We start from the raw sequence: 26,896 nt of genomic DNA, 5'->3' as shown, positions 1-26,896 counted from the left end.
GGAATGGGACGAAACCTTTTTTTCGCTGTCGGACATGCCATGGTTTACTCAAGGCACTGGTAAGATAATGTAATCTGGGTAATGTCTCATCGATGTAACATTAATGACGCCGAGTGACCACAATAAAACATATGACTTGTCTTTCCATATTTTCAATTTTCAATATAAGAGTTGCACAGCGTAAACAATGAATAATAGGAGTGTAAAGGTGACCACAGGTGTGTTATTTCATGTCTACAGGGCTCTAATAATGTTAAAAAGTCATAAACATGGTTTCTATGCTCTAACTATGAAAATATTCAATTTATCAACATTGAATAATTTATCACAAAATGTATTTATGGCGTTCAGGTCTGGAATCAATTAACTGCTACAAACAATATATAGGCCTACCTGTATATACAGTGGTGTGAAAAAGTGTCACATGTACAGTATATATACATGTACATATACAGTATATACATGTATAAAACATGTATATATATGGTGGTGTAAAATATCATATGAAAAGAGAAGAATCAAAATAAAAATATGCACAAATAGAGGAAAACCATGCTTTACATTAAAAAAATCATTTATTATGTCTCTTTCCTTATGCCTCTGGCCAAAGTCGCAAGTAAACGTGCAAGCGATTGCTAGTTTCAGTTTCGGTTATGTTGACAATTCACGCCGCTTTTGTCAACGTCAGTCAGCCACTCCGAGGGGCGTCGACATAAGCAGGGTCCACTGTAACGAGCTCCTTTCTCGCAATGTGTTCCCAGGCGTTAACCTGTTACATACTGAAGCTGGGTTGCGTCTGTGTTGCTACGGCAACGGCTTCACTCGTGTCAGTACACACATGTGCGTCCACGTAAATGGGAACAACATCAGTTAAAAGCTCAAGCAAAGCAAATTTGGCCAAACAGGAGACAAGCACCTAAATGAGGAAAATGTGAAGCTTAAGTCAAGAGTCCAAGAACATCAGCATATGTCATGAATAAAGACAAAAGACCAATGCACCAAACTTGTACGAACGGTACAAGTATCATTCATTTATCACTAAAACTCACTGAATAAGCAGCATTTACTTACCGGTAGTAGCATAGCTATCTGACATTGCAGAAAAAGCTTATTTATTTTGGATATGTCTGGTTCTAGCAAAACGGACCAGGATTTTAGAGGTTGGAGATGGCATCTCTAACGACATACTGTACAGACGTAATGGAACATGATGCAGGTTTTGGCCGGGACCCTGGAAGGCTTTTTCGAGGGTGTGATGATTACATGGGGATTAGCGGGATGTTGTGCGAGGGTCCCCCTGACACCTTGACAGCAGTCAATTAAAACGCGAGGACTGTCGTGCGCTGTTTTTATCAAATGAATGAAATAAATCAAAAGATCCCAGCGAGAGCTCAATACGGTTTTTGGAGTTTTGGGTAGAGGCTCTATGCATCTTGAGGGGATCTGATCCCCATAGGAGCATATTCTACATGCCTAATTTGCAGCTTGAAGACACAAAGGACTCCCATCAAATCCTTCTCCAGTCTGGTATGCGGTGTACATGAGAGGCTGCAAAATGATGTATCTGTGTGCGATGACACTTCCTAAACCTGTTGTATTTTATCATGACTGTTAGTTTGTGGAACTGTAAAATTCGATTTGGCTGTCACCCTTTTTCACAATTACTGTATGCCAAAAGTAGGGGTGGGTCGATCCATTGAATTTGATATTTTGATAGTGTAATTATATACAATAGAATTAATAATATGTTATATAAGATGTAATAATAGGCTGCATGGTGGCCGAGTGGTTAGCATGTTGGCCCCACAATCAGGAAAGACCTGCGTTTGAATCTCCGCTTGGGCATCTCTGTGTGGAGTTTGCATGTTCTCCTCATGCCTGTGTGTGTGTGTGTGCGCGTGTGTGGGGGTTTTCTCCGGGTACTCGGGTTTTCTCCCACATTCCAAAAACACGCATGTTAGGTTAATTGGCGACTCTAAGTTGTCCATTGGTATGAATGTGAGTGTGAATGGTTGTTTGTCTATATGTGCCCTGCGATTGGCTGGCAGCCAGTCCAGGGTGTACCCCGCCTCTCGCCTGGGATAGGCTCCAGCATACCCCTACCACCCTAATGAGGATAAGTGGCCTAGAAAATGGATGTATGTAGTATACTATTATTAATTTAGGACACAAATGATCCCCCCTCCCCAAAAAAAATATATTTTTCTAATAAACATGAGTTGAAAATACCAGATTAGTACAAATGACATAAAAAAATGCAAAAAAGTTCATGTAAATTAATAATACAAATAGAATATAGCATAATTAATGATAGATTAACATATAATAACATTGATAATTCCATTGTCAACTTGACTCAATGTATTTATTATTTTAATACAAAACATATATTAATAATTCATTAGTAGAAATGACTTTGAGGAAATATTAAATGCAAAAAAATAAAAACGTGTTCATAATAATCAACTATTGAACTCAAGTATAACCCATAGATTATTAATAGGTTGATCAAGAATAACGTCATTTTACTTTATTGATTTATTCTATTTTGGGAGGGGTAATATGCGGTATAAATCTATTATGCATTGGTGCTATTTCTTCATGACTACCTTAAACTTGTGCATAATCCATAAAAATCCATTGCAATGTGTGCTTAATTTAGAATAAAGTTTTTTATCCATTTATTGTATTTCATTTCCTTTTTTGCAGTTGTTGTTAGTTGTAATTATAATTAATGAGCACATTAAGTTTATAATACGGCTTCCACTAGAGTCATTCCTGAAAAAGCACAGTTTCTAAACATCTGATAAGAAATGCAAAAAAAAAAAAAAAAAAAAAGTCACAGATACCAAACAACAGGTGCCGGGAAGGAGAGTGACAGAGCCTGCAGCCATTGTGAAATGAAGTGATTAGCCATCTTAATTAGCTGTCGTCTTTGGCCCTGGCCTTCTCTGCATGATGGAAAGTTGTGCTCAGAGGATCAATATGGAGTTAAACAACAGCCACCCACAAGGCTCCTCTTCATCAACCATTCCTTCACTTGGAAGCTATATGTGGAGGCAGTCCGGCCATTTAGGGTAGAGGACACGGTGCAGTTACTTAACTGGCATCTGATTGGTCAATTTACTGAATTGGTGGTGCAGCTCTTGGTTTTTGGATGAACTGTCGTCGCTCATATTTCGTGCTTGTGTGGATCCTTGCCTCTATCCCCAATTCCTTGTACAGTATTTAGTTGGAGTGCTAATGAAGCAGACTAGCTATCTGGTATATTGCGTGTGGAGTTAACCCATAAGAATCCAGAGCCCTTTGTGCTCAAGTAAAACGACGGGTGATGTACCACAGACCAAGTGGAATATTTATTTTTTTAGGTGAAATTTGCCTGAGGATATTCATTTTGAACACATTTTAGCTGTGTTCCTTAAATTTGCCTAAAATGGTAATGCTACACAACGCTACCGTTGAAAAACACTTTATCTTAAAGTAATGTAAACATTTATCTTAACAATTCACAAATGCGATCCTTTTCTGATGTTTTTTTTTTTCTAAAATACTACTAATTCATGTCAAAGATGAATGATGTCACATGTATGTTACGTTGTTGATATTCCTTATTGGAAAATAACTCAGCTTGACACTTTTTTGTGCTTAGTACAACAAATGTACTTTGAATTGAAACAAGGAACATGTATGAATTCTAAATAATGACATTTATTGAGTGTCTTACAAATACATCACATCAGGCATTCCACAACAATTTTAAGGCTAGAAACCCAAAATCCCAGCTTGTTTTGCATGAATTAATTCAAGAAATATACGGGGTGTCTGTAGACATTGGCAAAAATGCGCCTAATATATGTACAAGTGTACTGTATATGTACAGTGTACTGTATATAATACAAATATATAATGTAATATTTTTTTCTTTTGAATAAATTTGTCTTATATTTGTCTTATACACAGTTTTATATATATATATATATATATATATATATATATATATATATATACAATGTATATAGGTCTGTGTGTGTCAATTATTTAATTGTAATAAAGTTTTAAATAATGAATTATTAAATTGATTATTTTTTAATGTATAAATTGAATATTAATTACAACATTTTAAAACTGAGTACATTATATGTCCACTTTTTGGGAATTTTGCCCATCTTCCACAATCCTTATTTGAGACACGAACGCACATCTTTCCCTTTTCAGTGCATTCAAGATATCCGCCTCGTACCGGCAATTTTTCACTAACAATGCAGGTAACGAGGACTCACCTATTCCACCTATAACGCCCTCTCAAAAAGCATCCAACATCCAAAAACCGCCACAAAAGCTCCATTTACATTCCTGCATATTTACCATGCTATAGCAACACTGATATTGTAGGAGGCCTGAGCCAACACAGAGGAACTACTTTTCTGGCGTAATCACACACCCCACATTTCATGTTTTATTTGTACACAGCTAGATTGACGGTGCATGTAGCGCTAATACAAAGCACTATGTGCTCCATGTATCTGAATCAATATCATGATGACTTACTCGATGGACAGTTGTCCGTCTGGTCCAGCTGGCGTCTTTTCCAATTGATTTTGAGTAGGTGGAAAAAACTAACTAAATAACTAACTAGCTAGCAATTCTTTATTTGTTGTCATGCAGTCTCTTGGAGCAGTGTCCTCCTCACCAGATACACAAAGCCTTTCCATCGGTGTAACCCTGTGTGCCATTCAGTGCAGCAGAAACTCGGCTTCTGTCGGCATGGCTTGGCAAACTCGCTTGAAGTCTGCCACAGCAAACACAGAACGCGCTCTATGCTGTTGTTGCTGATGGATGTAGTGTTAGCTGCTATGCGCTCGGTGAAATTAATGCGCCCAAGTTCTGGTAATGCTCAAAATGTAAGTCATACTGCATGTTACATGGTATCATGAGCGTGCCTCGTACTACGTGAAAATTGTAATATTCGACACCCAATTAAGGTATTAGAATTGTTAAATGGCTTGAAAATGACCTTTAATGGCAAAAAATATTTTACCTGACAGACTGCCATTTTAGAGAAGCCATATATCGTTCTCGTCACATGACAGCACGCCAAAATGTTCCTTATACGTCATTTAGACTACGTTCACACTGCAGGATTTCACACTTCCGATTTTTTGTTAAAATCCCATCTTTTTATGTAGTTGTTCACATTGCCAAAAAACGCGACCTGTATTTGTGTTAAATGCGAATGCAATGCGTCCGAGAAGTGACGAACATGCGCACAAAACACAGACATCACATGAATGTGAGTGCGTTTACGGATGTACAGTAAACATGTCCGCAATTCGCGGTCTGTCCTGGCACGTTTGCAATTTCAAGGATTTTCATTTTCTCAACTAAATGATTTGACGTCGAGGATTAAGAAGGAGGAGGGCAAGACTTTTCGCTATCGCAGTTTGTGGGGAACTTGCTGCAACATCTGTTCTAAGGAGTGTGTGGGCGGATGTCGGAGCTAGGAGTGGTGGGACGTTGACGCAAGCCGCTTCACTGACACAGATTTTGAAAATACTTTTCGGATGACAAGAAGAACTTTTGCCTACATCTGTGAGTACTTTTCTCCAACTTTCGGACGGCAAAACATGCCTTTCGATGACGTATTGGTCGGCTATACAAGACCTCAATGTTTAGACTGCTGTAGCATCGGATACGTATCGGATGTGCACACACGAAAGAGGCCTGGGTCACATTTGAAAAAATTTGAATTGCACTGTTCGCACTGACATGAGAAAATCAGATGCAAGTCGCATACAAGCAAAAATATTGGAATTGACCTGCAGTGTGAACGTAGCCCGAGGGAGCTAATGAGTTCAAGTCAAACACAAAGCTGTATAGGACACATTTTATAACATTTAAAGTGACGGGTTCTTATGGGTTAAGGCAACTTTTGTTGGTTGGCGAAGACTTTAATTCTATTTTTATACTATCGGGCGTGAATGAATAACAGAGATGAACAAGCCAAGTGATATAGAAATTGGAATTTACCAACGTGAACTTATCTATTTTTGCAGAGGCTTGCATTTTACTGTGCCAATTAGCAACCAGGGAAAAACAGGTCTGTGACCCAGTTTGGTCCCAGCACTCAAGTTTGGGAAAAGTAGCTTTGAGGCATAGTCCCTGAGATGGTGTAGGAAGAACAAGGTGGCACAAGCTCACAATTAATGCAGATTAAATTATTAGTGGGGACATTTAGACTTTTGGAGTTTTTGAAGTGTATCAGTGGGTCAGTCTCCTTTCTTTATAAAATACATTTCAGGGAGTATTTGTATATTATTATTGTTAGGCTGTGATGGGTTAATGATTGACTGCAATGCAGATTTTGTTGCATTGGGTTTTGTTTTTCGGACACTGTCAATGTCCTGTGAAAAATGTGATATTTCAGTGGTCCCAAACACGGGCTCCGAAAACTCCCACAGTAGCACCCTTTTAAATGTAAAAAAAACAAAACAAAAACCTTTTCACGGATCTGCATGAAATTTCGTGGAGACGTCTTTCATGACAGGACGCACGAAAAAGTCTTAAGAACCCATGTTCGCAAACAATCAGGAAGTTGATCATTTTGATTTGGCCCTTGACAAACTCGTCCTAGGGATTTTGACCAAATGAGCCTGAATCAGGTCCCTGTCAAGATGGGTGATGTTACACAGTGATGTGCTGTCAGAGCCCGAAAAGCCTTCTGTGCCGGCCTTAACACTATCAGAAGCACTGACCTGTGTTTACGACTTCAATTCTACTATTTGTTCCATGACATTTTATTAATTTATTCCCAACAATTTTATCTTAATTAATTGTAGCATGTCTCCCGGCTGCGCTACTTCTGGTAGTGTATGTATGTGTATGTTAGATTTTTTTGTCCAATCAGATTTCAGCTTCTATGTGTTGCCATGTCTCTATAATCAACCCAGGGAATCGGGAGTTCTGGTCCCTGTCACATACACACTATTAGCAATGGGGCTGTTTCTCTAACCAATCACATTTCAGATTTGCCTCACAGTAACATCAGCATTTATCCGTCCTCTCATTGGCTGATCAGAGCAAAACCGTTGGACAAGCCCACACAGACTATATCTATTTCAAGACAACGCTTTGAGTTATTATTAGTTATTGGTATCAACATCTCGGATTTTTCTCTTCACATTCTGCCTTTTTGCTCTATTTTTCCAATTTTTGGGGGTTTTTAGTCCAATTTTATTTGCACTGTATGGCACGGATCAATAAAAAACTTGCACTTCGGCCTCAACATTGATGTAATATGTCCTTATCTTTGTGTTTTGCCTTTTCAGTGTGGTTTATACGCGTTCATGTTAATGACACTTGAATATCTTGATGCACGTTTTAACACACTTCAACATTTGTCCCCCCCACACACACACACCCACAGCAAAATCCACCGAGTGTCTGCGTTTTATTTGTTTTTCTTGATGACCTTTGTCTTCTTTGTCACCGTGTCAAGCAGGATAGAACAGCCAATGATTATGGAGAAGACGTCTGGGAAGCAATATCCAATCTTCAGTGAGGGGAGAACTCTCTCCTCATAGGTATTAAATTGACTATTCATTGGTGTGTATGTAGCAGCAGCCACCACAAATCCAATATAAATGTCCCATTCTAGGACGGCACAGTTTGACTGTCAACTGACTGCAATCAGGGATTGTCGGCGAGAGATTAAAAGATATTTTCCTCTTCAGGCGGAGTAAATTGGTTTTGGATTAAGGCTGATTGATTGCTGCTGAGGTATACAGCAGTCTGTTTGAAATGTTCAGTTTGGAACACACAAGTCATTTCAGCCCAAGCTACTCAAGGAAATCGCACCGGATGGAATCGATAGATATTATGTAGCAGTTACCAGCATTGCACTGTTCAAGGTTATCATCGTTAAAGGCTGGGATGAATTTTATTCGAAGGCAGGGGTGGCCAAACTTTTTTCACCAGAGAAAAATTTAAGGATGCAAGGGCCACTTTGATATTAACCACCTTTTGTTCGTTAAAACCAGTCCTAGGCACTGTGCTTAAAATTATTTATTAGAACATCTGTCAAATATTACTAAGATTTATTTGGCAAATAACAATGAAATAGTCCTTTTTTTCCCACACACATAACTAAATAAACGTAATTTTTGTTGGCCTCCTGTGGCCTTGACAACAGCTTGCAAACATTTTCAAGTTCAGGAATACGTCATCATAACTAAACCATATTTGCTTTTTTGTCAGTAAAATAGTACATTTGAACATTCACAGATAATAATACGTATATTTTTGCATTAAAAATACCATTTTTATTAAAGAACTTACAGCACCGTCACCTAGTGGTTAGCATGTTTGCCTCACAGTCAGGAAATCGCGGGTTTGTATCTCCACTGGAACATTTCCGTGTGGAGTTTGCATGTTCTCCCCGTGTGTGCGTAGGTTGTTTGTCTATGTATGTGCTCTGCGATTGGCTGTCGACCAGTCCAGAGCGTACCCCGCCTTTAGCCCGAAGACAGCTGGGATAAGCTCCAGCATAGCCGCGACCTTAGTGAGGACAAGTGGTATAGAAAATGGATGGAGGGAGCTTACAGAAACGATAAAAACTGTGGCAAACTATCACATGCATGCTAATGCTATGCTAACTTTTTTCTTGCAACCTTTTTGTGTTTCATTTTATTTTTACAACAAATGGCACCCCAAACTGCACTTTAGACAACCCTCTTCTCAGGAAATGTTTAAGGTTTGTATGTTAATGAGTTTAAATCGCCTATGCGCTGATCAAGGTTTTATGCTGCCGACTCTGATCATCGCATCATCCATGAGTGAGATCGACCGATACTGATGACATTGATTAACTGTAAATTTACTGTAAAAGTTCGGACAATTTCAAGGGTCCCCAACTCTGCAGATCCCTGCGTCTGTGGAAGGAAGACGTCAGCTCGTTCCTCTTCCTCATCTCCCACGCATCTGGTTACCATTCCAACCGTTGTATCCCGTTCTCGTCTTCCTCCGCGTTCTTCTATTATGATCTGGTATGTTTGTACCTATCTTTGATTATTTTGTGGCACTGTTTCTGTTGAGTTTTGTAGGAAGCTGAATACATGTCATCTGAGGTAATGAAATTCCAGATTATTTTAAAATGCCAGCTAGAAGCTTTTCAGCCCCTAAAAACTGAACATGTCCAGGGGGAGGAGAAAGTCTGATTACCCCAGTGTTAAAATGTATTATAACTTGCACTGATAGACATCTATATGTACCGTATCTCTCCAAAGAAGCAACAATAATAATAAATATGCTTTTTTGATAACATGCCATTGACCTGCCCTATGAAGTCACCAGATTAGGGGATTAGGAGAAAGCAGATGAGCTGTCACCATTCAGTATTTTTTTTTTTACTTCATTCACAGGGGTCCATGTGATCTCTGAGGTACTGTGATGCTTCATTCCCCAAAAAATTGATTTGTCAGTAGGCGTCTTAACCCACTGCGAAGCGGGTTAGTTCTACAGCCTGGGTTACCATAGTGACATGTCCCGCTGAAAAGTATATTAGCTTTGCGATGAACCTGAAGATGCCTCGCTATCCCCAAATCCTTCATGGCTCAAGCACTATGGAGACAGTTGAGGGGAGTGATTTGGAAACCAACCCCCCAAAAACACACAAACACAATGTTTTGGACTAGTCTCAGCTCAAAATATGGATTTTGGTACTGGTGATAGAACTGTTAAGGGGCCTTTGAGCAAGGCACAAAATCATCCAACAACTAAAGCCACTTATTCATGAGCAGTAGGGGTGGGTGAGTGCAAATTGGGTAGGTGCAAATTTTGGTATCACTCCAATACCAAGCAAATACAGAGCTGGTATTGCTGACAGTGATGCTGAAACTGGTCATTTTGAAACACTTCAAGATCATTGAATAAATGTATAATTTGTTTTATTATTATTATTTCTTATTTTTTGGCATGTTTGTCAAAATTAAATGTTTCAGATCATCAAACAAATTAAATTAGTCAATGACAACACAACTGAACACAAAATGCAGTTTTTAAATTAAACTTTTATTATTAAGGGAGAAAAGAAATCCGAACCTACATGGCCCTGTGTGAAAAAGGGATTGTCCCTCCGTTAAAACATAAATTAACTGACATTTATTGAGATCTGTCAGTCTGGAAAATGTTATAAAGCCATTTCTAAAGCTCTGGGACTCCAGCTAACAACAGTGAGAGCCATTATCCACAAATGCCGAAACATGGAACAGTGGTGAACCTTCCCAGGAGTGGCCAGCAAACCAAATTTACCCCAAGAATGCAGCCAAGACTCACCCAAGAGGTCACAAAAGACCCCACAACAACATCCAAAAAAATGCAGGCCTCAATTGCCTCAGTTAAGGTCAGTGTTCATGACTCCACCATAAGAAAGACACTGGACAAAAACGGCCTGAATGGCAGAGTTCCAAAATGAAAACCACTGCTGAACAAAAAGAACATTAAGGCTTGTCTCAGTTCTGCTACAAAACATCTTTGGGATAATGCCCTGTGGTCTGACGAGACAAAAGTTGAACTTTTTGGAAGGTCTGTGTCCCATTACATCTGGCATAAAAGCAATGCTGCATTTCAGAAGAAGAATATCATACCAACAGTAAAATAAGGTGGTGGTAGTGTGATGGTCTGTGGCTGTTTTGCGGCTTCAGGACCTGAAAGACTTGCTGTGATAAATGGAACCACGAATTCTGCTGTGTACTAAAAAATCCTGAAGGAGAATGTCCGACCGTCTGTTCGTGACCTCAAGCTGAAACCAACTTGGGTTCTGCAGCAGGACAATGATCCAAAACACACCAGCAATTCCACCTCTGAATGGATGAAGAAAAACAAAATGAAAATTTTGGAGTGGCCTAGTCAAAGTCCTGACCTGAATCCTATTGAGATGCTGTGGCGTGACCTTAAAAAGGCGGTTCATGTTCGAAAACCCTCCAATGTGGCTGAATTGCAACAATTCTGCAAAGATGAGTGGGCCAAAATTCCTCCGCAGCGCTTTAAGAGACTCATGGCAAGTTATCACAAACACTTGGTTGCAATTGTTGCTGCTAAGTGTGGCCCAACCAGTTATTAGGTTTACGGGACAATCACTTTTTCACACAGGGCCCTATTTAAATCTGTTTGATGATCTGAAACATTGAAGTGTGACCAGTATGCAAAAAAAAAAAAAAAAGAAATCAGGAAGGGGGCAAACACTTTTTCACACCACTGTACATCTTCTGCATCTTATTTTGGTTCATTCAGCCATTTCTGTGCTTGGAAATGCTCAATTTAGGAAAAAAAATACATAATATTTGCTTAATTATGCATATGTATATGTATATTGACTAATAATAGGCCGTATTTAACCATGAAACAGGATAAAAACCCGTGATAGAGTGAAGCGGTGAAATTTGAACTGCGGAGGGACAACTGTAAACGGACTTACATTATTTCTTATGGGAATAACTGATTTGATTAGAGTACGTTTTGGTTTGAGTCAGGCCTTTTGGGACGGATTAATGATGCTAACCAAGGTTCCACTATATATATATATATATATATATACTGTATATGTATATAATAACAGACAATATAACAATATCAATACAATATTACAATTATTCCCTTTTAAAAAATGCAATTGTTTGAGCAAAATAAAGTCAATAGTGCAAAATAAGTATCTGATACTACCTTTAGTATTGATACTATTGATATTTGGATTGAGATGTCCACTATGGACTATGTGTATGTACACCCTGTTAAACCCCAAATTATTCTTTCTGTTGCCAAATTATCCGTTGTACTTGGCATCTTCTGGCCGGAAAGACACAACAAAGTGGCAAAATTGTGCCCGAAATACTCCGGTAACAGAGGCAACGAGGCTTTGACTATATTGCGATACTCCTAATAACTCATAAGCATTGAAAATGTTCTCATGCTGTACATCTACGTAACATGACAAATGACAGCTAAAAGCTCAGCCAAACCAAACTGAGTAAAACTCACACCACAAGTGAAAATGGGCAAAATGGGCAAATGTAAAAAAAAAAAAAAAAACAAATTGAATACCTGTTTCAATCATCCTTTGTGCTATGACTGCTTTTTGCTGTTCAGTGACAAATCAACGAATGAAGCGCCGTATAAAGACAGTCCCAGCTCTTTGACTGCTCATGTTCCCCCAGTTTTAAATGAATAGACGTTTGAATTAAGTAATTTCCATGAACCCTCTGAGGAGTAATAAGACGGGTCAGTACTCTCTGGCTCAGTCGCTCTTTGGATTTGTTAAGTTCCCTTCTGACCTATTACTGAAGGAAGGTGATTCTCGGGACTTTTTTGAATGTCTCTGGAACTTCTCTGTCTGTTTAAAGACAAAATTGGCCTGTGGGGGGCAGAGGAAAAGTTGTCATTAAAAAGACGTATCCCTTGACCCCACTTGAAGGTCGTATACTGGCAGCAATTATTAAAGTGTGTCTTTAAGGAGAGCCTTTGCTGGTCGTTAGCGTAGAAAGTCCCCCTGGGTTAACTCTCCCTAGAAGGGTAGGTGTGTATGTGTGGAAGGGTCTGAAGGGCCAAGGCCTAGTGTTAAAAATCCTGAATGACCTGTAAGTAATTGTATTTGGTACAGTGGAACCCGCTTATGTCGACAAACCGTCAAGGTTAACCAGCTCATGAGTACTGGTGTTCTTTTGTTTTTTTTACAGTGTCCACTTAAGCTGACATCGACATACATGTTCAACCACTTTTGTCGACATTAGGTGTCCTTTATATTTGTATTGGATTGTGTGATTGTTAAACATTGGCTGTAAAGCGTAGCTCACAATCAGACGCACGGGTTTTTGGTCGTGCAATTGTTGCGTTCCACAATTGATGCAATGTTTTGTTTGTTTTTTGTGCAGAACGTATTTGTGGTGACCATGAAGGAGTGGATCTCATTACGCATGGACATATGAAATATCTGAATGCACTAATTATGTACAGTATGTGGGGTGGACGCGTGGTGCATGACACACACAGGATTGGATTCGACATTCTGCCCAAACCTACATCCATCCGTCCATTTTCTATGCCGCTTATCCTCATTAGAGTCGCGGGGGTATGCTGGTGCCTATCCCAGCTGACTTATGGGTGAGAACTGACTGGTCGGCAGTCAGTCGCAGTCTGCCCAAACCTGACATCAGCAAAATGTACGAAAGACACATGTTGTCTGTCCGGACAACACAGGAAGACATACGAAGTGCGTAAGTTTGTCTTGCAACCCGCAAAAAACGTATGCGCCTGTAGAGTTTCACTGACATGACAAAGAACCTCTGCAGCTGGTCTGCGGCCAGTCTACGGCTCGAAAATCAGCATGTCACATATGCACCCTCCGTGCGTTTCTTACGGGGTTTTTTGCACGTAGACCGGCCATAGGGGCTCGCACGACCGGTTGGGACGTAGGCTTAAGGTAAATAGAGGTTTTATGATGGTGACATTTTGACCCTGGAATGGATTATTTCTGTTTCTATCATTTCCAAATCTGAACAAATCGGAGGTCACGCAATTTGGGGTCACACATGCAGTCATGATAGGTGTGTACAAATGTACAGTGCCCTCTCTTTTCAATGGGCAAAAGCATGACATTACCATCTTCTTTGACTTTTTTGTGTGTGTTTTTGCCTAAAATCTGTGTCCTGTGTTTTATTCCGATGATAATCATAAGCACCAAATTAAAGGCAAACTTATTTAAGGATCTTCAAAATGTTCAAGTTAAAAAAAGCATTGGTATCGGTAATCACCTGTACTGTGTTTACTTGATATTGGATCGATTCCAAAATATGTAATATTGAAGTGACCTCTTTTTTAAAACAGCAAAATAATCATGACCAACAATTTAAAGTAAAAAATCACAAATTTAATCAAGGATCTTGGAAATATTCAAATAAGAAGTATTGGTATGCGTGTTCACTTGGTATCAGATCGATACCACAATTTGCAGTATCGCCCACACCATGTGAACGTGCCCTTTCGTGTAAAAGTGCAAAACATAACGCCTCTTTTTTGCACGTTGCACTATTACTATACTGCACACTCATTCTTTTTACAGTTACTGTCAGAGGAATTATTTAAGATAAAAGACATGATGGAAGGGAGGAAAAAAAACTCTCCCTTGACAGATATTATCACTACAAGCTTTTATGTGATTTTTTTTAACTTCCTATGTCACTCAGTTTTTTTTTTCCTTTTTTTTGTTACTGACTCCCAGTGTCAGCTGGAGTGAGCGCACTGCTAAGTCTGGCTTCACTACAAAAGGTTAGCAGATCTGACTGTCAATAGGGTCTTGTGGGTGGGAGGAGACATGGAGGTGAGGTGGTGAAGGTGGTGGGTAGTGATGGGGAGGAGGCGCTTTGAGAGAAAGAGATACTTTGATATTTCGGAATGTAAGGAGGGTGAATGTGGAGAACTGGAGGTTGGGGATCTAATTACCGGGCCATAATTGGGGGCTGGGGAATAGGGTTGCCGTCCTCTCAACTCGCTGCAGATCAATTATGTTAAGAGAACATCTGTAAGTAGAGCTTAATGAGGTCCATTAGAGCAACATGCGCTGCCTTCCCTAACGGTGCTTGTCAGCTTCTAGGATGAGCTGGAGTGTGCTGCTGACTGGGGACCTGGTGGAGGGGCTTAAATAGCAGAGCCGGGCTCCACTTCTAAACCAGTCAGACGGCAGTGGAGAAGAGTCCGGTACTGGAAGCTGGAGTTAAGGCATCCACCAAAAGAAACACTGGACGTGAGGAAGTTGGACTCGCCTTGAACACCCCCTGTCTGCACCTCAAGGTATGTGTTTAAGTCTGTTTGTGAGTTTAAACCTCTTTCCGGCTGTGCGTAAAATGTGCGTAAAAGTGGGATATCCCTATATAAGACGATAATGCTAAATATGTATTTAAAAAACTAAATAAAATTAATAATTCAAATAAAACGAGATTGTGCATTGTGTGTTATGTCGCCGCATCCGTCCTCCACGCTGAGAATGAGTAATTGGCGGAACTCGTGTGAGTGAAAGGCGGGTGGAAGGTGGCGGCAGCCTCGCACGCTCTGCAGCAAATTGCGTGATTACCCGTGATAGGCCGACTTGAAATAATTCAATCCATGACAAAACCTAATTACGGGCAGGTAATACCCCTGTCAGCTTTAATGCATCTCATCACTCATAATGGCGCGCCGAGAGCATTTTATGACCCATCTCATTATCCCTGCTTTTTTTGGAGGCTCAAACGCTGCATGGCTGCATGTCTCCTCACCATCAGAATGTTTTTTTTCAATGGAATAACTTGTCTGGTTTTGGTAGCATTATTTGCTGTACTTGTGTCCAATAATAAGGTATGAAGTGAAGTGACAATTTCAATAAATTATACTATAAACAAAAATATCACGTTTTGTCTTTTTATCACAATATAATCTATGAATATATTGTAATTTGCAGAAAAAAAACACAGTCAATTTTTAATTAAATATGGAGCCTAATGAACTTGACAGGACGCTTAAATGATTGTCGAATTTTACTGTTTATTTATGCATCTGTTCAACTCGGAGCCGAATAAAGTCTCTTGGGCTCTTAATCGAACGTTGAGAAGACGTGTGTCTCAATACAGCACAAGTATGCTCAAAGTTGAGTGACTTTTTTTGGTGAGACGCTAACTGATGCTTAAAAAGACGTATATGTCAATATAGTGCAAGCATTGTAAAAATGTAGGGGCTTTTTTTTTTTACTATACATTTATGTATCTAGTCAACTTGGAGCCAAATCAACTTGGCAGGATGCTTAATCGATTGTCAAAAGACGTATATCCTAGTGTGGCACAAGTATGCTAAAAGTTGAGTCACTTTGTCGGCAGGACACTTAATCGAATGTCGAAAAACACATATTTCAATGTAGCAAAAGGCTTCTAAAACTTGAGTGACGTTTTTGGCAGGATGCATAATCGAACATCGAAAAGAAATATATCTCATATAGCACAAGTATTTCAAATGTGTGACTTTTTTTTGGTAGGATGCTTAATCAAATGTCAAAAAGACATATAGCTCAATATAGCAAAGTGTTGGAAAAGCTGAGTGACTTTTTTGGGTGCTTAATCAAATGCATAAAAGTAGTAGTAAAAGCAGTATAAAAGCAGTATTCTGAAAAGCTGAGTTTTACTATTTACTTATGCATCTACAGTCCTCCCTCACTACATCATGGTTCAAATATTGCTCCCTCACTATACTACGTTTTTTTTTTATTAATTAATAAACAAATTATCACTGTTTGGTGGTTGACTACGGCCTATTTTTAATAAAGAAAATATTGAAAGGCAAGTTATATGTAGTATTGTGGTCACAAGGCAACAGTAATGCTACATGGATGAGAGATGAAGTTATATTACACTACCTTAACACTGCAAGGAGTCAGTCATGGCATGTACGACACAAAAGAGTGAAAAAAAGTTTTCCTCCCCTTCCGTGTGGAAGTGGTAAGGTTTTGGCTTCTTACTTTCTTCCTCACTCCATTTGAAGCACTTTCTTAAGGTTAGAATAAGTAAGTTGGAGAGGCTAAATAGTTAGCTTGATAGCGGTGGCCGTCTCTTATGTCACTGCAGTGATCTCGTAGCCTGCTCAATGTGGCGTAAACAAAGAATAATCGAAGTGTAAAGGTGACTTTTGCATGTCTTCAGGGCTCTAATAAGAATTGTAAAAACCGTATTTAGAAAGTCATAAACAGGCTTTCTATGCTGGAACTTCATTTACTAATTTTGAACCGTACTTTGGAAATTAACTTATCACGGTTGGGTCTAGAACCAATTAACCGCGATAAGCGAGGGACGACTGTATTTAGTTTGGAGTCTAATCAACTCGGCAGGAAGCTTAATCGAATGTCAAAAAGGAGCATATCTCAATATAGCACAAGCATTCTAAAAGTTGAGTGATTTTTTTGGCAGGAAGCTTAATCGAAAAGCGAAAAGATGTATATTTGAATATAGTGCGAGGCATCTGAAATTTGAATTACTTTTTTGACAGTATGCTTAATCGAACGTCGAAAAGACGTGTATTTGAATATAGAGCAAGTATGCGGAAAGTTGAATGACTTTTTTGGCAGGACATTTAATCGAACATCGAAAAGCTGTATATTTGACTGCAGGGCAAGTATTCCGAACATTGAATGCCTTTATTTGGCAGTACATATACTCAAACGTCGAAAAGACGTATATTTGAATACAGTGTTCCCTCGCTCCATTGCGGTTCACCTTTCGCTGACTTGCTATTTGGTGGATTTTGTCGATCAATTATAGTGTTTTTTTTAACAGCGTATGAACCCGTTACAGGCTGAGCCTGGCCCTTTAAGAAGAACTGCATTGTGGGAAGTTGAGTGTTGTAGTTCTCTGCTTTGGCAAAGGCAGTGGTGTCTGTATTTTTTATCTTCTGTCTGCACCGCCCATTGTATTCTGCGTGCTGATTGGCTGTAGAACATGCCGTCTCCTGGTGTGGTCATGGCTATCAAACTAGCTAACCGTGTAAGCTGCTTGCTAACTGCCAATACTGTAAACAATAGAAGAAACAGAAGAAGCTAACCGTGTGAGGACAATATGACGACAGGAGCAATTTGTTTTAAGACGGATACAATGAGAAAAGTGTATAAAGTATATGGTGAGGGTTTTTACAGCCTTAAAACATAATATAATTTGCTTATTGCAGGCTATTTTGGGAACCTATCACCCCCGTGATAAACGAGGGAACACTGTATAACGCAAATATCCTGAAAGTTGAATTACGTTTTTGGCAGGATGCTTAATCGAATGTACATTTCCATATAGCACAAGTACGGTAAAAGTGGAATGACTTTTTTTTTCACTATTTAGCCATCTGTTCAATTTGGAGCCTAATGAAGTCGGCAGGATGCCCAATTGAATGTCGAAAAGACTGTTTTGGTGCAAGTGAATGAGTTTTTGGTTGGTCTCATAATGGGGTGATCATTCCTTCTTTGTTCCGACGCTCACTTTACACATGCATTGGTTTTTTCACATCTTTTCCAAACTTTTGAAGCAGTCTTACACACTTTTTGATAGTTCTATGGGCACAAATGACAAAAAAAGTGGTCGTTCTGCAGCTGTTGAGTAGTAAATGATGGTGGTGGTGAGGAGGAGGGAGGAGGTCAGCATTCTGCTGAACTGGGCTCACTTTGACGGACTTTATTGGCTGGTTGACTTGTAGGTGAGTTAATTTGCATGCGTGCAGTTGCAGTTTTATAGGTTGTTCTGGGCTTGTGCAAGGGAGCAAAAGCGGCGATTGGGGGAAGCCACTCAGATTAGACGGTGGCTGCACGGCGGAGGAGAAGCATCTCTTTGTCGGGCTGTCATTTGCCTCTCTCTCCCCCCCTCTCTCTCTCTCGCTCTCTCTCTCGCCCCCTCTCTCCTCTCTCTCTCTCTTACACACACACACACACAAACAGCTCCACACTTGAGCGCAAAACGCCACACTCGCAGCTTGAATCTCGCGTTTTGAAGATCGAAACCTGCACCTTGTTTTGTATTTTTATGCTCTCATCGGCGGAATTGGACCCCCTCCTCCCAGCCTCGTCTGATATAAATATATAGGCTACATACAATACATACATAGGCAGTATTTAACAACGCCAGCTGCTCTCTGGACCCTGCGGTGCATGGTGCATGCTGCTGAAGCGGCTCAACAAATGCAGAAAAGGGACAAAAGTTTCGGTAAGGCGCTTTTTCTTGTGGGTTTTGGGCTTGTGTGAGCGTTGGATGTGTTTGCTGCAACACCGCACAGTTGGATCCGACCTGCTGCTGCTCTAAATCCTCATTTTTCCCACCAAATAAGGCGTTGAAATGAGCGGTGTGTGCGCGCTTACAGTCAATACACGTTATTGGCTTTTAGCTGCACTCCGCTGCCATGGCAACAGTAATTAAAACTGATAGTGATAATAATAGTGTTGGGGGTGGGGGGGAGAAGCCTCCTGGCCGCTGTCCTTCATCCGGTGATGATGCATGCGACCGGGGGACGGGCAGGCTGCAACCCACAATGAGAGTGGAGAAAACCGGGTAAAAGGAAAGGGAGGAAAGCTAAACGGGTTGGACGATACTGCACATTTTGGTATCGACCCGATACGATCCGATTACCAGCATTTCCGATACTGATACTTTTTACTTGACAGTTTTTCATTTCATTTAATGATTTCAATTTGTTGATCAGAATAAAACACAGGACAAAGATTCTCGGCAAACAAAAATAAGACATTTTTATAAATAAAGTTTGTGTGAACAATTTAGCATTATTGAAGAATATAACAAAAATGTAACAACAATTAAAACAAAACTAAAGCACACTAAAATGCGAATACTTAAATACTTAAAATAAGCGGAAGAGAAGTAAAAAAAAAAATAAAAGATCCAATAATGCTAGATTCAAAACAGATACGATACTACATTTGTATCCATTACGTCAACATTTGGATTGACTGATGCAGCCAATGTTGGTATTGATCTGATACCAAGTAAAATACAGTGCCAGTACTGCTGATACTGATACTTCAATTTTTTTAGGCTCATTGAATGATGTTCTGAGTTTGCCTTCAATTCATTAGAATCACAATAAAACACAGGATAAACATTTTAGGCAATCAAAGCTTTATTCAACCTTATTTGTGAACAACAAAACAACATAAAACAACAATATAAGACAACAGCTATATTAACAAAAATATAAAATTATTCCCTTTTAGTCAATAGTCAAAAGTCAATAGTGTAAAACAACTAAACAAAATCCCAAACTACTATTGGATGTCATTGAAATTATTTGACTTTTTGCACAAAATGTATTTTATAAGCATTACTTTATTTTATCCTAACAGTATTCCCTGACTTTAAACCATATAAATATATAAATATAAACAATGTTAAAATGCAAAAAAAAAAGCCACAAAAATAAACAGAGGGAACTGAAAAATATCAATATCATCCAGCTATTACCAATCTGATACTGATACAGCCATTGGTGTCAGTCGTATCGATATATGTATCGATCCAACCTATCCTTACTAAACTGGTATCATTAAGGCACCGAGCAGCTGTGATTCCTGCTTTCCCTTTATGGAAGCTTTTGTTCAAGCACTCCCACCCCCACGCACCGGCAATCGGAAGAGCCAAGTGGCCGAATTCCTGCCATGCTTCTCCGCTTCTTCTTCTTCGAGTTGATTGCACAGTAAAAAAAAAAAAAAAAAAAAAAGGAAGGGGGGCGGGGGGTGCAGTCTTTTGGTTTGGTAATGAGCAGCGACTTTGTAGTGTTAACGAGGCGGCATGCAGGACGGATCAGTGCAAGCCGAACAGGCGCGGCTGGAGGGGAGAGGAACCCGGGCTCCCCGCTCTCTAAATCCAGCCAATTAACAAATCAACAGCCGCAACTCAGTGGAACAAATTCTAGGAGCTTTCCGGCGCAACGCAACTGGATTTATACTGTACGTGCACGTCATGCAAGGACAAACGTGGACACACTGCTTTTGTACTCGCATAGAATTGGAACTTTAAAAACTCTTGTGAGTGAACCTTAGTACAAAAAGTTGACATAAACGTAGTAGAAATAGATCATGTGACTCTATGAAATGCAAATATGCTCTAGATGCAAGTTATTTTGGGACTAAACCCTCAATTTTGAAATGGATGCATTTGTAATGTACTGATACTGTAGTTGCATGTTAGTACTTATAAAGCACTTGTGGCTGCACCTTATTATAAAAATTCAATACAAATGCAGTCGAAATAGATCAAGTGTCTCTTATTCTAAATGCAAAAATAATCCACATAATCAGGGGTGTTCAAAGTGTGGTCCAGACGCTGTTTGCTGCCCGCCAATAGTTTTTTATGGTCCAGCGGTAGAGTATAAGAATACAAATTGAATTAATTAACGTGTTTTACTACAACAGAAAAAAAATGCAACGTCATTATTATTTCTTGATTTAAGGTGTCAATTTCTAGTTATTTCCAATAATTACTGAATAGAAAATATATTGCAAGCTGCTAAAGTATTTTTGGTGAAAAAATACTTTTTAATTGCAGCATTTTGCTATTTGCCACATAAGCATAAGATTCAAACGTGAGAGGTACCCATCCCTAACGACAGGTGTTCTATTACATTTGTTAAGCACTGTACTGTGGTTGGATTGTGGGCCCCATGTTAAGCGCGATTCATCCGTACCTCAAACTGCAAACGTTTGACCATAAATAGGTGAAACAGGCTTTTTTAAAATGCAGGGATACTGTAGACACACTTAATTCAGAAGCAAAGTCCAGAGTTTGAATTGAAATTGACGGTATAGGCTAAGAATACAGTATATGCATGCTTTTAAGCACCAAAAGTAGCTCCAATTTAGTTCATTATAAATGTGAAGATGCCGTGGATGCGTGTTATTGGGGGATTAAAAACAGACATGTATAGAAATACGTGCAAATGTCTTAAACTGTTGAGTGACTTCATGTACTTTTTACAAATTTGAGAATGGCGCTGGGCTAAAACGACTGAAGCGTGAATATAAATGTAAACCTCAGGCATAGGTTTGTGGTATTTCGGCCCCTAAAACATATACATTTGGCTATAAGTACATAAAACTGGGTGGCATGTTGGCCACACAGTCAGGGGATCGGGGTTCGAATCTCCGTTGGGCATTGCTGTGTGGAGTTTGCATGTTCTCCAGGTACTCCGGTTTCCTCCCACATTCATGTTAATCGTCCATAGGTGTGAATGTGTACATGTGTACATGCAGGTTACCTGCGATTGACTGCCGACCAGTCCAGGGTGTAGTCAGCTGGGATAGGCTCCAGCATACCCACGACCCTAGTGAGGATAGGCGGCATAGAAAATGGATGGATGGATAAAACTGAGCCATTCTCAATGTATGGCTCACAAGGTCTCATGAGATTAAAACGTGATGAGATTTCTCGTTCAGAAAAAAACTGTCTCACAATAATTAATAAATTAATTAATTACACATATATTGCCATGTGCATGCGTGTCTGTTTTCCTCGTCTCTCGCCTCCAAACAGGCAGGAAGAGAGTTCACTCTGTGCGATGGTTCAGCGCCTAGACGCTTCGTAGAAAGGCTTGAGCCGTTGAGAGATGGAGTGAGACTTCATGTCAGTCATGCAGTCGCTTTGTCTCCGTGGGGGCAGGCGGGGCCGCTAGTATACATGCATCAAAAAAGTGGAGTTTCGTGAGGAGCGATGCAAGGTAGTCGAAATTAGGAGCAAAGCCAAACGCCACGGCCCCCGTGTGGGAATATTAATAATGACCAAGTTGAGCCCGTCAACGTGAACGAGCCAGTGTTCCAAACTGTTTGAAGGAGAAAGGCAAAGTAAATACAAAATGGTGTGTATTCACAGTGTAGTTTAGTGTAGTTTAGTACATCGCCAAAGAAATGCTGCTCTTTAACACAGTTGAAAAGCCATCATTTCAAGAAATGCTGCAAACATTAGAGAATGCAAATAGCCTGGGAGAAAATACATCTCACGAACGGCAATTCCACAACTTTACAGAGTGAAAAATGACACATTAGAGGAAATATTGCATTATTATGATATGATATATTATGATATATTAATATTGTTATATATCGTCTTCACCGTGGTTTATTTGATCTAAAAAATGTGGACAATATTATAATTTAGGGTCAGTTTGTGTGACAATAACCATTTCGAAACACACCTGCATTGCTTTGTGACTCATTTAAATAAAAAAGTTTGTTTGTCCAGTCATAATTTTATTTATTGTACTTTTCTTAATAGTTTTCTTAAAATCTTGTATCGTCTCGTTCTCGTGGGCCCAATCTCACGTATCGTATCGTATCGTCTCATCTGGTGAGTTGGGTGTCTCGTGCGTGCTGAAAACACAGACATTAGATTAGAAACACACAAAACATGCTTAAATCAGTCATTGCACTTTATACACCGTAGTTTGACTAAGAGCTATTCCATGTAGGTCTGGGGTGTCCAAAGTGCGACCCAGGGGCTATTTTCGGCCTGTAGCTCATTTTTAATTGGCCCTAAAATGACTATCCATTCATTATGAATAAGATATATTGTTAGATTTGACCCTAATTTGCTTTGTCGGTTATAAAATAAAGCTAAACTGGTGATGTTTTGTGCAGATAGCCTAGCATATATTGACTTACATTGGATTGGGTTTCGCTTCTTTAATGTACAAAATGTATCAAGTTTGATATATACGTGCATGTGACTCAGGGCCTAAAACACAGAAGGGTTTTATTTATTTTTCATTTTTACTTCAAAATGTATAAATGTATTATTTAAATTATTTCCATCCATCTTTTTTCTGTACCACTTGTCTTCACTAGGGCCACGGGGTATGCTGGAGCCTATCCCAGCTGACTACCCCCTGAACTGGTGGCCAGGAAATCGAAGGGCACATGTAGGCAAATAATCACTGACACCAAGATTCATACCTACAGACAATTTAGGGTCCCCAATTAACCTAACATGCATATTTTTGGAAACGTGGGAGGAATCCGGAGAAGCCGCGTACTCTAGAACATGCAAACTCCACACTGAGGTGTTCCAACAGAGATACGAACCCACGATACCCGGGCTGTGAGGCCAACATGCGGTCCATAAACTAAATGAAAGACTAAATGAAATTGCCAACAATGTAAAAACAGGGGGGAAAAAATAGAAACAACTTCCTGCCTTAGTTAGTGAACCTTAGGATATATTGTGAACGCACTGAAATATATCTATCCCATCTACACACAACAAAACATATAAACGCAACACTCTTGGTTTTGCCAGCCCTCTGCTCCCAAATGTGCACACTTTGGAGTGGCCTTTTATTGTGATCAGCCTAAGGCACGCCTCTGTAATAACTGGTCTTGATATGCCACACCTGTGAGGTGGATGTATGGGGCAAAGGACAAGTGCTCACTAAAACAGGTTTAACAGATATGTGATCAATATTTGAGGGACATGGGCCTTTTCTGTACATACAAAAAGTTTGACATCTTTGACTTCAGCTCATGAGAGATGGGAGCAAAAACAAAAAGTGTTGCATTTCTATTTTTGTTGAGTATATTTAAAAAGGTGTGTCATGATTTCGAACTCCTAAGGAATAGTGTGTGTGTGTGTGTGTGTGTGTGTGTGTACGTGTGTGTGAATGGGGGACAAAAGGGAAAGGGGGTATGCCACTCCTCCGGGAATAGTGGGAGAATACTAATTCCAGCCTGGTGCGAACCTCACCACCCCTTTTTTTTAGTTGGTCCCCCAGTGGACCAACAAAGGCGCTCCACAGAGAGCTCAGCCCGAACAATACAGAAGGTCTGCAAAGCTTCTCGTCTGTGGCCACACCCTCTTTAAACACAGAGGACGTGTTTAAAAAGCGCTGTCCAGATCTGCTATGTGAAACTTGTCTATTGTGTCTGTGCTGTTGCCGTTTGTTGTCGTGTACACCCAACCTTAATTTGCATGTCTTAACAATAAAAGGGGTTAAATTGTTTTATTTCACACATATTTTATTATTACTACTTCAAAGTTGGGACAAATCTTTTAACACATGAGAAAGCCAACACTTTAAATGTCTTAAAATGGTCCGACACAGCCTTGTCCTCACTAGGGTCGCGTTTTCACCGTGGGCCACACCGCAGTTGTGGTTATCCTCAGAGGGCCACTTTTTATAATTCTATTTTAGAAATTTGAAAATGTAAATTTTGTTATTACATTAATTTTTCATTACTAACTAATAAAAAATGTAAATTTTACATTGGATTTGACAACCAGAAAAATAAGGTTTTCTGTCAATATTGACAATAAATACATTTAGCAAGAAAGATTGTCTTTTTGATTTCAGAAATATATATTTTTAAGTTGTTTTTGTTAGTAATATTAATTTAGTTTTTACTTTAATATATTATTTTATTATCTATATTAAACATAACAATAAATGTGAATTAAATTATTGAAAAAATATGTTTTAAATATTAGATGTTTTTATTTTATTTTAAAAATATTTTTCTATATTAACATTTTTACTTTTTTCAATATATTTGTATTAAGTAAAAAATATATTAAATTACAGCAGACATATAAAAATACAATAATGTAATTTTACAATAGCATAAAAGTAAAATAAAGCTTAAAAAGTAAACACAAAATTAATATTAACAAAACATATGAACAAAATTACAATGTATATTTTTATATATTTTTTAAAATATTAAAATAAGCGTCCTTTTGACATGCATTATTTCAAGGCTTTCACGGGCCACATTAAATGATATGGCGGGCCAAATCCGGCCCCCGGGCCTTGAGTTTGACATCTGTGATCTAGCGTCTCCAGTTAACCTTACAAGGGTACATAATGTTACGAATGTTACAAGAAGAAAGTTACTATATACCGAGAATAAAACTGGAATATGGTTATGAGAAAAACATCGGGTTACAAGCAGAATAAAATTATAGCAGCATAAAAAGTAAAGGAGGATAAAGTGTTACATGAAAACGGCAAAATGTTCCAAGCATAAAGTCACAAGGCAAAGATCAGCGTAATTACGTCACATGAATAAAATTGTAGCATTACGAGAAAAAAGTTGTGTTCGAGAAGAATACGATTTTAGCGGTAAAAACCATTAAGTTGTAGTGTTACAAGAAAAACGTTACAAGAAGACCGTCATTGTGAAACAAGAATGAAATTATAACGTAACGAGCAAAATAATAATGTCACGAGTAAAACGTCGTAGTGTTACAAGAAAACACAATTTTAACAGTATAAAAACAGGATATAGGAGTACAGTAGTTGATTAAAAAGGTGCGATATTACAATAATAGTCATAATGTGACAGGAATAAAGTCACAATGATAAGGGAATACATTTACATGTCATAAAAAAACGACTACAAAGGAAAGTCAAGTCCTCAAGGAGGATAAAGTGTAATGTTACAAGAATAAAGTTATTATATAACAAGAATGAAATCAAAATGCAACAAGAACATTTTTTTTAATTAATGGTACATGAAAAAAGTCAGTGTTACAAGAATAATACAATTTTAACAGTCTAAAAAAATAAAAGGAGACAGTGTTACAAGAAAAAAGACAAAATGTGACAAAAATAAAGTCACTATGGAACAAGATTGGAATCGTAATGTCACGAGAATAAAATTCTAGTGTTCTTACGACAAATAAAGTATTGTTATTTGAATTCACGTCTGATTTTTTTCGATGAATAAAGTTGCATGATGGTCAAAATTCACCCACGACGCGATCGTCGTCTTAATCTCTCTGTCTGAACTTTTCGCAGGTATACAAATGCTTTCCGTCCAGCCGGACACGAAGCCAAAAGGCTGTGCCGGCTGCAACCGGAAGATCAAGGACCGCTACCTGCTGAAGGCCCTCGACAAGTACTGGCACGAAGACTGCCTTAAATGTGCCTGCTGCGACTGCAGGCTGGGCGAGGTGGGCTCCACGCTCTACACCAAAGCCAACCTCATCCTCTGCCGGAGAGACTACCTACGGTAAGAGTCTTCAGCAAACGTTAAACTTGTGCACTGTGCAATTCGGCATCACTGCTGATTTGCTAAGCGAATGATGTTAGCCACTTCAAGAGGCTTAAGTAGTAGGAGTAGTCGGTCTTGCTGGTACAGGATTTTCGACCAGTTACAGATTGGCCCCAGTGGCCATCACCTTGCGGGCACGACACAGCACATACTGTTTTTTTATACAGCATCTTCAAGTTAATTATGTTTTGGATTATGTCACTGTGTATGTAGTCCAGATACAGCATGGCTGTGTGTCAATATGAGTCAATACACTTCAATAAAAATACTTTTTACTAGGGATGCGTCGATCAGGGTTTTATG

At 39.1% G+C, this 26,896-nt stretch overlaps 1 protein-coding gene across 2 annotated transcripts in view; it reads left to right on the top strand.

Annotated features, from left to right (window-relative positions):
* Positions 1–14,411: 14,411 nt before the first annotated feature.
* The window catches only part of lmo3 (LIM domain only 3), a 59,614-nt gene continuing 47,129 nt past the window's right edge, over positions 14,412–26,896 (top strand). The window contains exons 1-3 of one of the 2 annotated variants that reach the window (XM_054800476.1): positions 14,412–14,566; positions 14,632–14,835; positions 26,338–26,551. In XM_054800476.1, coding sequence (XP_054656451.1) covers positions 26,346–26,551 — 206 coding nt within the window. In that variant the 5' untranslated portion in view covers positions 14,412–14,566; positions 14,632–14,835; positions 26,338–26,345. Of the gene's footprint in view, positions 14,567–14,631; positions 14,836–15,782; positions 18,747–26,337; positions 26,552–26,896 lie in introns of those variants that run through there. The other variant, XM_054800475.1, reaches the window with a different exon arrangement.

This window comes from Dunckerocampus dactyliophorus, chromosome 15 (assembly GCF_027744805.1).
Source record: "Dunckerocampus dactyliophorus isolate RoL2022-P2 chromosome 15, RoL_Ddac_1.1, whole genome shotgun sequence".
Classification (NCBI taxonomy): Eukaryota; Metazoa; Chordata; class Actinopteri; order Syngnathiformes; family Syngnathidae; genus Dunckerocampus; species Dunckerocampus dactyliophorus.
Note: the sequence above shows the minus strand (reverse complement) of the source record. Positions and strands in the feature narration are given on the sequence as shown.